Source organism: Ctenopharyngodon idella, chromosome 3 (assembly GCF_019924925.1).
Source record: "Ctenopharyngodon idella isolate HZGC_01 chromosome 3, HZGC01, whole genome shotgun sequence".
Lineage (NCBI taxonomy): Eukaryota > Metazoa > Chordata > Actinopteri > Cypriniformes > Xenocyprididae > Ctenopharyngodon > Ctenopharyngodon idella.
In genome coordinates this window covers 3,781,220-3,797,577 of record NC_067222.1, presented here as the reverse complement: position 1 = coordinate 3,797,577, position 16,358 = coordinate 3,781,220, and the positions used below count along the sequence as shown (strand labels likewise).

Sequence of the window (16,358 nt, the reverse complement as noted above, 5' to 3'; positions counted from 1 at the left end):
TGAAATTCATATCAATCTTTATTTGTACTTAGAAATTTTGCGCAACAAATCTTTTTTTTTTGTTTGTTTTTTTGTCCTTTTTCCTTTAATGATTTACACCAGGGCAGATTAAAAGTCGATCTGAATCTCTCATGCCATTATTCCTGCAGGAGCGGCTGAAACGGACCTCTTACATAAAGTGCTTCTGTCAACGATCGCTTCTCTTTTTTTTTTTGCAATAGAAAAAATGAAAAGACGGTGGAGGACAAAAAATTTCCATGGCTCACAAGAAGAGTGAAGAGGAAGGGGAATTCCTTTTTAAAAAAAGAAAAACAGAAAAAAGACAGAAAGAGCGAAGAAAGTTCAGTGAAGGCCGTTTCAGCCCAGGATCAGACTGGATTTGCCACCGGGTGGGTTCCTCCGGCCGGACGGGTTGGCAGGAGATGGGGCAGAAGGCTGTGCGGCTTCTTCTTTCTGCTCCACCACCTCGTCTGGAAAACAAACACAGATGGACAATGGTTAGGATACTAGTGTCCTACTCCGTCTGACACAGAGATTCTGTTACAAACAGCAGGGGAAGGAAAATATTGGCATTTGCATTGTCTAAAACAATACAAATAACCACATGCATGCTTAAAGTGCCCCTATTATGCGTTTTTCCCCAAAAATATTACCTTTCATGTAGTATAATATAGCTGCTTGTGAATGTAAAAGGATGTTTTATTCTAATGGCATCATGGATCACGTCAGAGGATTATATGTTTGTTCAGAGCATATTATTTTTCAGCGAGGCACAGTGTAATGAGTTTGCAAAGAAACTTTTGTTGACACATGAAGTATTGGATCTGACAACAGCTGTATTACAAACCGTAAGTATTTCATAATGTTTTGTCTATAAATGACGGTTTTATATGGATAATGTTTTCAATCATAACAGTGGCTGTTTACTGACGAGCTTTAAAGGAGCTGCCCTTTAAAAATGCATAATTCCAGGCAGAGGGTCACAATGAGGGTTGGAAATAAGTTTTTCCATATATATATTATATATATATATATATATATATATATATATAGCTTGTATGTGTATGTGTGTGCGTGCGCGCGTGTGCAAAAAAGCTCTACTAACATTAAGGGATATCAATACAAACGCATTTTTAATACATTTCAATGTTTGATTTTGAGGATACATTCAATCTTTTGACATCTCAGAACCAAAATGGCTTATCATACATGTAAAGTCTAGGTCCAGAAGTCTAGATGTCAAAGCACCGGTGCTTCAGTACCATCAATGACTGGAACAACATTCACAGTCTCACTCAGCATATCAGGACTGTCTCTCTAATGGTCAGTATATTTGCATTTTATGGTGATGGAAACATAATGGCTCATCATTCAGTCACATCGAACATTTCCAGGAAGTATATTCAAGCGTTCGGTAAGGTGTGACTCAGAAACGTCTCTCAAAAGGACTCATACCATCAGAGGGATAGCATTCAGCTCATGAACACAGCAGTATTGTGCACCAGTAAGGCCTGATATATACTCTACAAAACTATATGAATGCAAATGCTTTAAATTCCATACACTGTGTTCAGAAAAGTGTCAACTCAATTCATAATGCAACAAGTACAAACTGCAATATCACCACAGCCACAAGGGGGCACTATAGCAGATATTCACATAAACTGACCTGAAAGAAAACACAACAGGCTGAAGAGAATTTCGCTGAGCGGGTTAAAGTTTAGTTTTTATACAGCATTATCTAATGAAAATGACCCTATGTTTGAATTCTGATTACAAACATTTGCTCAGAGGAGCTGAAGTCAGATACTATGCAAAAGTGCTAACTGGTAAAAAGCCAAACCCAGCAGACATTAAGACCCTAGAAACGGATAATATTTACACTATCAGCATTGACTAATGGCCTAACATTAACACTAGAGCAGGACTAGTAAACAGACTTGTTATATGAACCCAGATGAGCCACTGAATACTGAATACTTAAAGTCACAGGACACACAAACATACAAGAGGCACAAAGCCTGTGTTTGAAGACAAAGCTACAAACATTTGCCCATAAACGACACAAATTAACCCAGAATGAAAAAGTTGCTGGTTTTAAATGCATCAAATGTCTATTGAATTGATATTAAAAGGGGGCATATCATGAAAATCTGACTTCCATGTTTAAGTACTATAATCGGGTCCCCGGTGCATCTACCAACCCAGAAAATGAGAAAAAGAACAACTCAGTAACTGTTTTGGTAAGCCTTTCTCTGCAAGCATGTGAAAAAATGAGCTCCCTAGTGATGTAGGAAGGTGATCTTATTTTAATATTACCACCCCTTAATCTACACGTTTCCACCCACGGCGCCGCCATTTTGTTTTCGCGAAGCAAAGCAAAGCTGCAGATGAAGAAAATGTAAGCATTTTAACTAATGCAATGTGTTTCTTCGGTTCAGGCAGCTCCATTTTTTTCAGTTCTCATTTTGCATGCGTGACATTCTCCAGCTTTGTTGTTGTTGAGCAACCGAAACAGGAGCTGTTAAAGCTCCACCCTCTTCTGGAAACAGGGCAGGGAGCAGCAGCTCATTTGTATTTAAAAGGACACACACAAAAACGGCGTGTTTTTGCTCACCCCCAAATAGGGGCAAATTTGACAAGCTATAATAAATGATCTGTGGGGTATTTTGAGCTGAAACTTCACAGACACATTCTGCAGACACCAGAATCTTGTAAAAAAGGGGCATAATATGTGCCCTTTAAAATTCATTGCAGTTAAAAAAAACAAAAAAACAAAATGATTTTACCCTTTTAAAAAAAAAACATTTATTCATTTGTGAACTATAAATGTGTCATTTATATAAAATCTGTGACCTTGTTATCCATGCTAACATTTTTTCATCTATTAGTTAAACGTTTTGATCATTTAATAATAATAATAATTATTATTTTTATTATAATTGTTGTTATATTTTTATATACACTACTACTAATCATTTTTTTTTTTTTTTTTAAATTTAAAATCTACCTATTGAACATTTAAAAGAGGGGAAAAAACAAATAAATGAAGGTTTAAAAACTATATTTAGACACGTGTCTACTAAATGAATGAAAAATAAAAGCTCATATTTAGTTTGACCTCCTGAGTTTGTTGGTCAACACTTTCTGAAGTTTAAGCACTTCTTTTCACTGACCATTTGCAAAAAAAGAAAAGAAAATTAAACCGAGTCATGCCAACACATGATGAACGCATATCAAATCAACAAAGCTCAATCAGCATGTGACTTCGGTCTAGTAGGTTAAAACTTGAGTCCCGGTTTCCCTGTCCTGAACTCTAGACGGGTTGGATTTCTAATGGAATTCCCTCATTCTGTCCCGCGAGACCGACCGTCATCTGAAATCCAGAATCAGTGTTACTCCAGCTGTCCTTAATGAGAAGTCCAGACTGAAGCAGCGGCCAGCAGACGTGGAATCATGGAATATGTGTCTCTGTGCCGTTAACGGAGAGGGAACATTCCAGAACTAATGCAGAACTTCAGCAACCGTTTATTAGCAGCATTCCTCAACAAATGTGAGTCACGCTTCACCGGTCACACGCGCAGAGAGAAAGAACACCATCACTGGACCACAATGAAACACTGAAATTTACAAAAGGAATTGATTCTCACCGTTGTTCTCTTGCTCATGTTCATTTTGATCCTGCAAAACAAGAGCAGATTTGAGATCAGATGCATTTATAAAACAAACCTGGACAGTGTTTGTCAAGCTTCAGTATTAAATATGGTCTCTCATTCGGTTCAACTGTCCTGACAACATGAAAGTTTTTAAACTCCGTAATGCGACTTATTTCTGAGTGGGAAAACAAAGAAGGGCAGGGCTTGATTTTATAGATTGTGAAGTATTATTCTATTATTTCTCTCTGCACTCACAGCATTTATAAAAACAGGCATTGCAAAGGCAGATTAAGTAACAATTTGTTTTGATAAAAGATTGTTAATAAAAATGTGCAATTAATTAAGAGCAGAGACATTCAAGACAGAAAATAGAAACAAAAGCTTCTTAAAAAAAAAAAAAAAAAAAAAAAAAAAAATCACCACAGGATAAAAATCAGTAAGAAATTCCTCCTGTGAAGGACAAATGAATGAAATTCATCCACATAAAGAGCTGCGGTTTTACTGACCCAGAGAACAGCTGTGGTGTCCAGCAGTGTGTGTGCGTGTGTGTGTGTTTTCCACAGACCCTGCGGCTGTTAGTTTGTACCCCACCCAACTAACAGTGTTATTTTAGACACACATACAGTCAGTTAACAGCACTACTGAGAGCCAAATACAGTTATGATAATGAAACCCCTCTGAACTCAAATTTCTCTGGTGTTATGTTACTTGTTTTATTTTTTTTATTCATTTATTTTGATGAAATGTTGCAAACATTCAAAATATATTTTTAATATAATTTTTTTTTTTTTTTTATCATCATGTTTAGACAAAGGGTTACAGAAAGTATATTAAAGATTTTATGATTTTTTTTTTTTTTTTTTTTTTTTTTTTTTAGATGAAGGTTGCAGAAAACAATCTTTCTTCAAAATAAAATACATTTATAATAAAGATTCATTTTTATTTTTTATTCAGATAAAGGGTGGCAGAATGTACAATAAAGATTTTTTTTCCTGAAATTTTTTTGGATAAGGGTTGCAGAAAGTATAATAAATTTTATTTATTTTTAGATGAAGGATTGCAGAAAACAATCTTTCTTTAAAATAAATAAATACATTTATAATAAAGATTCATTTTTATTTTTTATTCAGATAAAGGGTTGCAAAATGTAAAGATTTTATGAATTATTTTTATTTGTTTATTTTTAAGATGAAGTGTTGCAGAAAACTTAAAAAAAAATAAAGATTCATTTTTATGTTTTTTAGATAAAGGGTTGCAGAATTGTACAATAAAGATTATGATGATTATGTTTTAAATTTTTAGAAAACAATCTTTCTTTAAAATACATACATTTATAATAAGATTTATTTTTATGTTTTATTTAGATGAAGGGTTGCAGAATTTATAAAGATTTTTATGAATTTTTTTAATTATTCGTTTTTTTTTTTATTTAGATGAACGGTTGAAAGCAATATTTCTTTAAAATAAGTACATTAAAATAAAGATTTTTTATTAATTCTTTTTTATATGTTTTATTTAAATAAACGGTTGCAGAATTTATAAAGATTTATTTTTATGAAGGGTTACAGAAAATAACCTTTCATCAAAATAAAAAATAAAAATATTTATGTATCTTCTGCCTTGAACGTGTCTGGCCTTACAGTACATGATTAATAATTGCACACTTAAGAAGTCAAATCTAAATAAATTCTTTACATTCCTTTTTTTTGCATTGTGACTTTTTTCCCTCCAGAATAAAATGTCCTGATGAACTTCACAGTAAGACCTGAAACATGCATGAAGAAAAGTAAATGGGGTTCATGTTGTGTAAGAGCATGAACTCCAATCACACCCTTTCATTCATGTGCTCTAGGTTGCTAAATGACTAAATGAATAAAGCTCAAACAGGTTCAGATGACCTACATTCAGATCGCACTCATAAATCTCGTGTTTGAACTCACCACACTGTTGGCGGGCCGTTCGGCGGGAGCGCCGTTATCATAAACGATGGCGGGCTGGCACCGTCTCAGAGGAGCCGAGGGTTCACCGCACAGGACACCAGATGCTTCTCCACCTGTGATGACAGAAACACACTTGGGTCATTAGATTATCAATACTTCAGTTTACCAATAAACAATAGGATCTTCTAAACAGTGGCTGTGCATCCAAACAAACTCTACAGCCCTGTCAGTACATAACATTTCATACAACAATATCAGGCGCAGCATTTTTCCACTGTCCTATTAACCTTCCGCTAGTCCAATGAAATTCATGGTAAATGTTCATGAATTTGATTCGAACAATTCTAGTTGGGTATTGGGTCACCGCTTGATGTTCAAAGTCAAATCTGGGTCATAAAACAAACCAGTTTTAAATAGAGTCACAATGACGATACAATGTTTATTTCAGCAGCTGATTCAAGAAAACAAGACACACATTTGCATCTGGTTTGTTTGATGTGGGTGGAAAAAAGCCAGCTTGTGACCTGAACGAACTGCTATTAACAGACAGCATTTATTACCAGAGATGACATCAGGGCTATTATCGTCAACTGAAACCCATTTAAAAAAAAAAAAAAAAAAAAAAAAAAAAAAAAAAGACTAAACTTTAAAAAGAAAGCCATTTTAAAGCAATTTCAAATTGACACGCTACAGTAGTACATCAAAAAGATACTAATGACAACATAACACACACACACCCCCCTAAAGGCTTTCATGAGTGTTTTAAGTGTGACGTGACCCTGAGGTCAAAGTCCTAAACACATCTAGGAGAACCAGAGGTTGCTTCTTTGCAAACAAAGGGCTTTTGTTTGACTGTCTAACAAATGCAGCATCCTATTGTGTGTCAATGGAGAGATTATGAACATTAAATGAGCTTGACGGTGAAACACACACACACACACACACACACACACACACACACCCCTTCAGAGAAAGTGAACCAAACCAACTGAGAAAAATCACAACATCACACGTCGATGAAAGTAAATAGAGAAGAAAAAAAGATCCAAATAAAAACAACAGTATAATGCACAACTGCTGACTTAGTTAAAAGCATAAAAATATATTTTAAGTTTTCCAAAATATTCAAAAATGTACAAATAGGCTGTGGGCAGACGGGCTGGATTACATTTCACAATGTTTCATGGGAGTGTCCGGTCACTGCTGAGCCATTTTGCAGTGATTCCTGTTTCCATGGTAACAGCCATTCTGCAGGATTATGGGAAGTGAAGTTTTCAACAGGAATACCATTAACAGAGCCACTAAGGCAAGCCTTCAAGGTTAGCGCAGATAAAGTGGAAAACAGACAAGAGGCCATTTTTGAATGGATGTCAATGGAGGAGCGACAGTACGCTGCTTTTGAGGGGAAGCAGCTTATTTAATGAATCGACAGACTATCCCCAAATCTTCAACATGTTTGCCATTAAACATGTGATTTGGATTGATTATTTTTAGTTTAAATCAACTAAATATAGTATATTTATAGATAAATTAATAAATAGTATGTGACTGTTTTATGACAAGTCAAGATAATTTTGCAACATTTGACAATTTGTGACAGTTCATGTCTTGAAAATTTTATATATTATTATTAAAAACCAACTTAATATGTATACATATTATACACTATAGGGCTAAACAACGGTTCAATTTTGAGATTTTGGTCTATTTGCTTCCATAACTACTACTTTAAGACTAGTGGACAGAAAACATCCAGAATACACATTTAAGTGTTTCTTTTATTGCACTTTATGTATTAGCGTCAGTAGATTTCAATTACAATACATATCTTTAAAGTTTTTTTCTCCACTTCAGCAGCACTTACACACACCAAACTTTACATATTTATTCATATCTATATTCTGAAGGTTTTTACTGAGGGGTTTGTTCATATATCATTCTCTCTGATTTATAGAACATTTTATTTCTAAAAACATGGTGAAAACTTGTGTTTTTCTGTCTGTTGACAGTATTTTGATTTATGGAGTGATAAAAAGAGATATCAAAAATCCCTTCTGTAAAAACCTTTAACTCTAATATGTCAACAAAATCAAACAAGAATTTTGAACCTGGCTTTTTCCAGTATTCAGATTTATCTTCTGGAAATATAGGAAAATTAGTGCATGTGATGTTTAAATTGATAATGCACCATTTGCATATTTAAACATAGAATATATAGAAAACCTGTAAAACAAATCAATTGTCATAATGTACTGTGATTAATCAACTATCTATTATTAAAATTTTGACTCTTTTCACCTGTAGTGTCTTGCCTTAATGGACAAAAATGGAATGTAATTTTTACTTTTGGAACCGACTGTTACAATCCATTAGTTGAAACAAAAAAAAAAAAACAACAAAAAAAAAAAACATAAAAAAACGAAACCCCTTACAAATCACAATGGACAACCACAACAACATCCTGTCAGGCACCTCTGGTCGACACAATGAACTTCCTGTCAGACAGGAGAGAAGCTCATTCAGTCAGAGCAAGACTATATGAGAGAAAATCCACACATCCGACATGGACCACATGATACATAGCACACGTAAAAATGCCAAGCGTTTCCCAAAAAATAAAATCTGACCGGATGCTTTACACAACTAAAATCAGTATGCAAAACTTCACACCGGCTTACCGGGAAACAAAGTCATTAACAAGTCAAGTTCCAAGACCTTAAAGGGTTAGTTCACCCAAAAATGAAATTTCTGTCATTAAATAACTTTCATGTTTCATATTTTTGATGAAATCCAAGGTTTTTAATCTCCCATAGAAAGCAACGAAATTACCACATTCAAGGTCCAGAAAAGTGGTAAAAACATTGTTAAAATAGCCAACATGACTACAGTGGTTCAACCTCAATGTTATAAAGCGACGAGAATACTTTTTGTGCGCAAAAACAAAACAAAAATAACGACTTAACTCAATTTCTTCTCTACCCTGTCAGACTCGTACGGAGTTGACGCAGTATTGCCCGACGCTGCATCAATGGCGTAGAAGACTGACAGGGTATAGAGGAAATTGTTCAATAAAGTTGTTATTTTTGTTTTGTTTTCGCGCACAGAAAGTATTCTCGTCACTTCATAACATTAAGGTTGAACCACTGTAGTCACGTTGTCTATTTTAAGGATGTTTTTACTACTTCTCTGGACCTTGAATGTGGTAATTATGTTGCTGCCTATGGGAGATGGAAAAAAACCCTCTCAGACTTCATCAAAAATATCTTAATTTGTGTTCTGAAGATTATTAATGTAATTAATGACAGAATTTTCATTTTTGGGTGAACTAACCCTTTAGGACATGAAGTTCACATCAAATATTTTAAAACTAAAAGTTTTTTTTGGGACACTTAGATCAGCTTATAAATATCTAGTTGCTTGCTACAGAATTTTCAGTTTTGTTTGAGTTATGGCTGTAAAATAATCAGATGCAGCGGGATTCAACATCCCAGAAGAGAGCCAGCAAAGGCCTTTAGAGAGAATAAACAGATATAGGAACGACACCTGCCCGAGTGAAGCATTAGCGCTGAATCAAAAGCTCAGATTATCCCGATACGAGCGTTTATCCGTATATGAGCTTGTGCAGGGCTAATCACACGACTGCCGACTGCATTCAAAACGCTACTGCATGCAAATACATGTTTCTTTTTCAGAAAATAAAGATGCTGTCAAACTCTGAACATCCAAACAGCACAGAGCTGCCTCGCTGTCTACATGGGCAGCTCCCTTCTGAGGCAACTTCCTACATAAGTGACGGATTTGGAGCAGCATGTGAAGCACATGGGGGAAACAACTCAAGTGATTTCAGTAGTGTTTGACATGTTGCTAAACTAATGATGTGCTACTTTGAGCAGAAAAACAGCACACAAAAACAGCACACAAAAACTGAGGAACATATTCCCATTTAAATTTAAATCTCAATTTTTGAATAAAATACAGGTATATTTATAAAGAAACACTTTTCTGTGTAAAGCAGACCGTCCTGTACGCACTAATGGACTGGACGCATCATGATGTCACACCCTAACATTCTCTACATCACGAGTCACTTCCTCAATCACTGAACAGTCAGGATATTAGTCCAGGAAATGACATCATGCCAACAAGTATGCTGACACATAAGTGGTCATCTGTGAAAGCAGTGAGTGGGTTAAACCTGGAAAATCTAACAAAAGCACTCTTTAATTTCTGACATTTTCCCACTGAAATAATAAGCCAATAGTGAATCATTAAAGGCCATTAATATTTTAATACATCAATATTTTTAACCCATTTCACTAAAATGGACTACAAAACTAATATATATATATATATATATAAAATATATTATATTATATTATATTATATATATTCCTGCTAAGTTTGTTTTGTCATTTTTCATTCAAAACTATAATTTGAAACTGTATTAATTATTCAGCAAATTTGATTACATTACATTTTAACATATTCAAACAGAAAACAGTGATTTTAAAAATTGTAATTTCACAATATTACAGTATTTTTGATTAAATAAATGCAGTCTTGGACGAGAACATTTCAAAAACATAAAAATCTTACAGACCCCAAACTTTTAAATTAGATTTACGGTTTAGACATTCATATAGATGAGATCAGTTATACAGACATGAATTAAAAACATAAGGGTGGCGTTAATGCCATGCTGGTTTCAAATAATACAAGCATTAAAATCTAACAAAGTCCAGATCTGACCAGAAGCAGAATTTGAACCAGATGTGTATATGTGTGTGTGTGTGTGTGTGTGTGTATGTGTATGTGTGTGTGTATGTGTGTGTGTATGTGTGTGTGTATGTGTGTGTGTATGTGTGTGTGTATGTGTGTGTGTATGTGTATGTGTGTATGTGTATGTGTGTGTGTATGTGTGTGTGTATGTGTGTGTGTATGTGTGTGTGTGTGTGTGTGTGTGTGTGTGTGTGTGTATGTGTATGTGTATGTGTGTGTGTGTGTGTATGTGTATGTGTGTGTGTGTATGTGTATGTGTGTGTGTGTGTGTGTGTTGTACCTGGCGGGTTGTTCCTCCGGTGAGCGTGAGGGTCATCAGGTTCAGCAAAGATACTGGAGGCCATCTTGTTTTTGCGCACAGGCTTCTCATCATCTGTGCCGAAGGAAATATTAGAGGCTCCGCCAGGGGGACGCAACACCCTACGAGACATCGGTCAGAAGAATGGCGTTCAGGAACATGCAAATCAACGAATCATTGACATATTAACAAACAGCACACTCAGCCTAATGACACTCAATAGTGCAGAAAAGAAACACTATCAGAAGAAGGGCTGGACATTATGATGTAGATACTGTGCAAATATGTCAACAGTCGAGATCTTATTAGCATGATACCAGTAGAAATTACCACTTTATGCTGTTTACATGTGAGAATGATGAAGCAACATGCAAAAATTCAAAGCAGGGTGTGTCAAGATGATGAAATTAAAGGATTAGTTCACTTCGGAATTAAAATTCCCTGATAATTTACTCACCCCCATGTCATCCAAGATGTTTACATCTTTCTTTCTTCCGTCGAATTTTTGAGGAAAACATTCCGGTATTTTTCTCCATATAGTAGACTTCACTGGGGATTAATGGGTTGAAAGTCCAAATTGTAGTTTCAATGCAGCTTCAAAGAGCTCTACACGATCCCAGACGAGGAATAAGGGTCTAATCTAGAGAAACGATTGGTCATTTTAAAAATGTATATACTTTAAGCACAAATGCTCGTCTTGCACTTGCTCTGCGATGCGCCACGCATTACGTAATCATGTTGGAAAGGTCACACGTGACGTAGGCGAAAGTACCGCGGTTGGGCAAAAAACTTCCTCCAACTTCAAAATCGTCCAACATCGTTGTTTTACCCTTTTTTTTTTTTTTTTTTTTAAGAGCGTTTGAATTAGTCTTTGCACGTTCGCTTTGTAAACACTTGCTCAGTCACATGTGACCTTTCCAATGTGATTATGTAATGTGTGGCACATCACAGAGCAGTGCAAAATAAGCATTTGTGGTTAAAAAGTATATAATTTTTTTATTTATTTTTTTAGAAAATGGCCGATCGTTTCTCTAGATAAGACCCTTATTCCTCGTCTGGAATCGTGTAGAGCCCTTTGAAGCTGAAACTGACATTTGGACCTTCAACCCGTTGAACCCCAGTGAAGTCCACTATATGGAGAAAAATCTTGGAATGTTTTCCTCAAAAACCTTCATTTCTTTTTAACTGAAGAAAAAGAAAGACATGAACATCTTGGATGACATGGGGGTGAGTAAATGATCAGACTTTTAATTCTGAAGTGAACTAATCTTTTAAGCATTTTGTCATTTATGTTTGGCAAGCAATACCGTTTTCCATTGAAACAGTAATATACCGTAAAAATGCATTCTGCGCAACATTATTAGTTGTTTTCGAGAAAGTAACCTTTAGGCTACTTCCTCGAAAACGACAAATATTACCTAGAATGCATTGTTTTTACAGTATATTACAATGCATTCTGTATATTACAATACATTCTGGATATTACAATACATTCTGGATAATATTATTTGTCGCTTTTGAGAAAGTTGCCTATAGGCAACAACTATTACCCAGAATGCATTGTTTTTATGGTATATTACCGTTTCAATGGAAAACGGTATTTTGCTGTGTAAATATTTTTCGTTTTTTTAACAGTCATTTTTTTAGAGTGTATATATGCTCTTTCTTTGGCTACAAAATCTAAAATCTTCCTAGAAGTCTTTTTAAAAATCCCCATAAATGAAAACTGAATAAAACGGTCACCTAATATTTTAAAGTATTAAATACTTAGATCAGGACAGTCCAATAAAACATTAAATATACATTATATATTTAGATGAGGACAGTCCAATAAAACATTAAATATAAATTAAATATTTAGATCAGGACGGTCCAATAAAATAAGATTTGTCAAAGAAGTCTCACAAAAATGACCTTTTATGACCTCTCATAAATAAAGCGTTTAGATCGTTGGATCATTTATGCATTTCACAGATGCCTTTTATAGAAGATATACATTTGATAAATTCATGCTTTCCTTGGGAATTTAATTGAACACATGACCAGTTTGAGCTACAGGAATAAGCATTAGCCTACCACATGGTTATCAAAATGCATCATTTTTTGAGTAAAGAGAAAAAAAAAAAAAAAAAAAAAACTGCATTGTGAGGCAAACCGGTCGCTGTAATATAAAGTGACGCATACAATACAACAAATGATTTTGGTCGTACCACCCACCATTGAACACACACACACACACACACACACACACACACACAGCTGACTCGTCCAGCTCATCTGCTCACACCAAGTGCAGATTCCATCGTTGGATGGTTCTCATTCAGCACATATGTTGATTCATTAAAAAGACATGAGGGCGGGTGTCAGCAAACCCCGGATGAAAAGCAGTGGACCTGTGATTGATGCGGCTGAGGGAAGCCCTAATCAATGCTTCTGAAAAGCCCAACGCTTATCTCAACAGCCCTCCCTCCACGAGACCAGCTGACACCCGGCGGCAGCTGTCAGGGTCTCGCCTCCATCCAAACGCAACTTTCTGCTCCCTTTGTCAAAGGAATCGACGGTGTGGAGATTATAAAACCAACCAGTGCCGTCTGAAACAGCTAATGCCTTAACCAGACTAAAGCTTTGGGATCCGATCAGTGGACTTTATTAGAGAGAGGAAGGCCGCTTCGCCTGAGACCCCACCCAACTGACACAGGAGACACATGGCATTAAAAATCCTTCCTCAAGCCCAAGATACATGCTGAAAACATCACTAAATCAGACCGAGTGACCAATAAACACGCCTGCTCTCGGCTTGACCTACATTTCTGGCCGTCCTACTGAGGGGAACCCCAGACACACAGGATTTTAAGAGTAAAACTGGGTGAATTTACTTGGATTTAACAGGAAAATGAGCTTTGAAGGTGTCAGGGTGGCAACATGTTGCACCAAGGATGCCTTAATATTCAGGTTAAACCGACTAGACAATGCCTGAATCCTGATTTTAAACCTCGTTTCTGTGCAACAAAAGCCACTGCAACATTTTTGACATGCAAATGCCAGAATGCATCTCCATCCCTCCCTCATTCACTGACTGAAAGTTACAGATGATATCATTTCTGGACACACAAACACACCTAAAAAAAAAAAAAAAAAATATGAGTTAGTTTGGATCACAAAGTCCTTTGGCCAGACGTGCAAACCTTCCACTGGTTGGTTGGAAGAAATTCAATGCATCTGTTCCAAGCCTAGTATCAGAAACCTTTTAAGGACAATGGAGCGTGTATTTTTGGGCCAGAGCTTGAGGGTTACACTGAATAGTCAGATGACTTGGATTAAACTGATAGAAAAAAAAAGAAATATAAGCAGCAGAGAAAGCATCTATTCATTAAAATCAATGCAATGCACAATGCAAACTAAACTTTAAAGCAAATCTCCCAGTTTGAGATGTACAGTGGCAGCCTGCCAGCCCCATTCCTTTATAATGGCTGAAGTTTGAGCTCCATCCACATCAAAACATCAGATCAAATACACGTCAAACCTGGGTATAATGTGCCTGGACTGGATCTCAGAGCAGAATAAGGGTGGATGGATGTTCATGGCTAGGAGGAAGAGGATGATGATGGTGGTGGCAGACAGTCTGGGTGAATTCAGATGAAATGAAAGTGTTAAATTAATCCAAATCCATTAAGTCCTCATATTTAGGCTGATTAGCTTCATTTGAATTCGTGTATTGGAGGAGGAATCCATCCATCAGGCCACCATGATCATCATCATCATCATCATCATCACCTCCAGCTCTGAGCTCCGCTCTTCTTTTGTCTGCCTGGCGAACGCAACAAACACGTTTAAATTCATTTACCTGGAACTGTTTTTGGCACCAGGCTCCATGCCTTGGAAAGTGGTCGTCGTAGTCATGTTGAGCGGGTAATGTGCTCGCTAAAACGCGTTAGAAACCCTTCAGCTTGACTGAATTCGTCTAAGTCCTTTATCCCGCATGGACTCCGCCCGGACCAGCTGAAATCCGAGTGCAGCGGAGCGGCCCTTTAGACCAGCCCACGAAACCCCGCCCCCCGGAGAGACGCGCGATGTGATTGGATAGAGCAGAGCGGTCCCTGGCGTTTGATTGGATGATCGACTGTCAATCAGATAGTAGCCTTCCTGGGTTTATGTGATGTGGTTTACTGCATAATCATCCATAGGCTATTTACTAAAAACGTGTTATGCGAATATTTACATTATAAATGTATAAATTACCGTAAGACATTAGAACAAACTGAAACACCTATATTATGACATTTTATAATTAGACAATAATTTGAATCATATCTTAAATTCTTCAACCTACAATGAATTCTAATTATGCAAAATTATATCTAATTATTTTAATGATTATTATAATTCATTTGAATGCAATTTTGAATAATTGCTAAAATCATGCCAATCACTGATTCTTGAGATAAGGGACAAAACATGTCCTACCCACAAAGGCCCTATTTATGTTAAAAAATAAATACATTCATCAAAATAAAAATACTTAAAACAGTACATCTAAAGGAAATCTGGATACTCAGGACATTCATTGATTTTAATTTTAAATAATTTTCTTAGTATTATTTAAACATGTGCTCTATACTTGGAAAATACATGTAATTCAGGATGAGGTCACAATGTAATAATTGCCAAACAAAGTGTTTAAAAATGCAACAAATTCAAAAATACACATTTAAATTGAAAGACAGAGATTTGGAATATATCAAACAATAGCAAAATTAAGTCTTGAATTATATTTTCCATAAAAAATGCCTATCAAAGTTGTGTCCTCAATTTGTGTCAACTCCGTCAGGATTTTTTATAATTCTGAATAAATCAGGCGGGGTCATGGTCATCTTTAACTCTGAGGACCCCTTTCCTATTTCCTGCTCATTGTGGATCTCACAGTAGGACACATAGTCCTGGAAGTTTTATATCTTTTTATATTTTATACAAACAATGCTTTATACAAATTTTGCTTTAACATGTCAACTCCGTCGTCTCAGTGTAGTTTCTGTAAATAGTTGTGGAATAAATCTTGCCATTTTTGATATGTTTCTTGAAGCAGCTACAACTGAGAAAGAAAACAAAATTGCTCCACTGTACAAGATGTGGTTAAGGTGGAAAAATATTCAGTTTTATCAACTCCGTCAAACATCAACTCCATCAGGTTTTATGTCTGATGGTTGACAAGTGCTCTCAAAAAGTCGATATAATGTGATTTAATGTTTTTTGCATATAGGTAATTCTTCTAATGTTGTTTCATGATTCTATTTATGTATACTGCATATTTGGCCCCAGCTGGACCTTTGTCAACACTGTCAGTTTTTGTCAACTCCGTCAGTATTTGTCAACTCCGTCAGTTTTTGTCAACTCCGTCAGTATTTGTCAACACCATCAAGTTTTTGTCAACTCCATTAGTTTTTGTCAACACCGTCAGTTCGTCAACTCCGTCAGTTTTTGTCAACACCGTCAGTATTTGTCAACACCATCAGTTTTTGTCAACTCCGTCAGTATTTGTCAACTCCGTCAGTTTTTGTCTGTCAACACCGTCAGTTTTTATCAACTCCGTCAGTTTTTGTCAACTCCGTCAGTATTTGTCAACACCATCAGTTTTTGTCAACACCGTATTTGTCAACACCATCAAGTTTTTGTCAACTCCATCAGTTT

At 35.9% G+C, this 16,358-nt stretch overlaps 1 protein-coding gene across 1 annotated transcript; it reads right to left on the bottom strand.

The window, feature by feature from the left end:
• On the bottom strand, positions 1-14,731 carry jpt1b (Jupiter microtubule associated homolog 1b). The gene is made up of 5 exons (XM_051888415.1): positions 14,518-14,731; positions 10,656-10,795; positions 5,597-5,709; positions 3,651-3,681; positions 1-470 (listed from the first exon to the last, which is right to left on the bottom strand). Exons 1-5 carry the CDS (start codon positions 14,571-14,573, stop codon positions 358-360), a joined length of 453 nt encoding a protein of 150 aa, XP_051744375.1. The 5' UTR covers positions 14,574-14,731; the 3' UTR covers positions 1-357.
• Between the last annotated feature and the right edge of the window lie 1,627 nt (positions 14,732-16,358).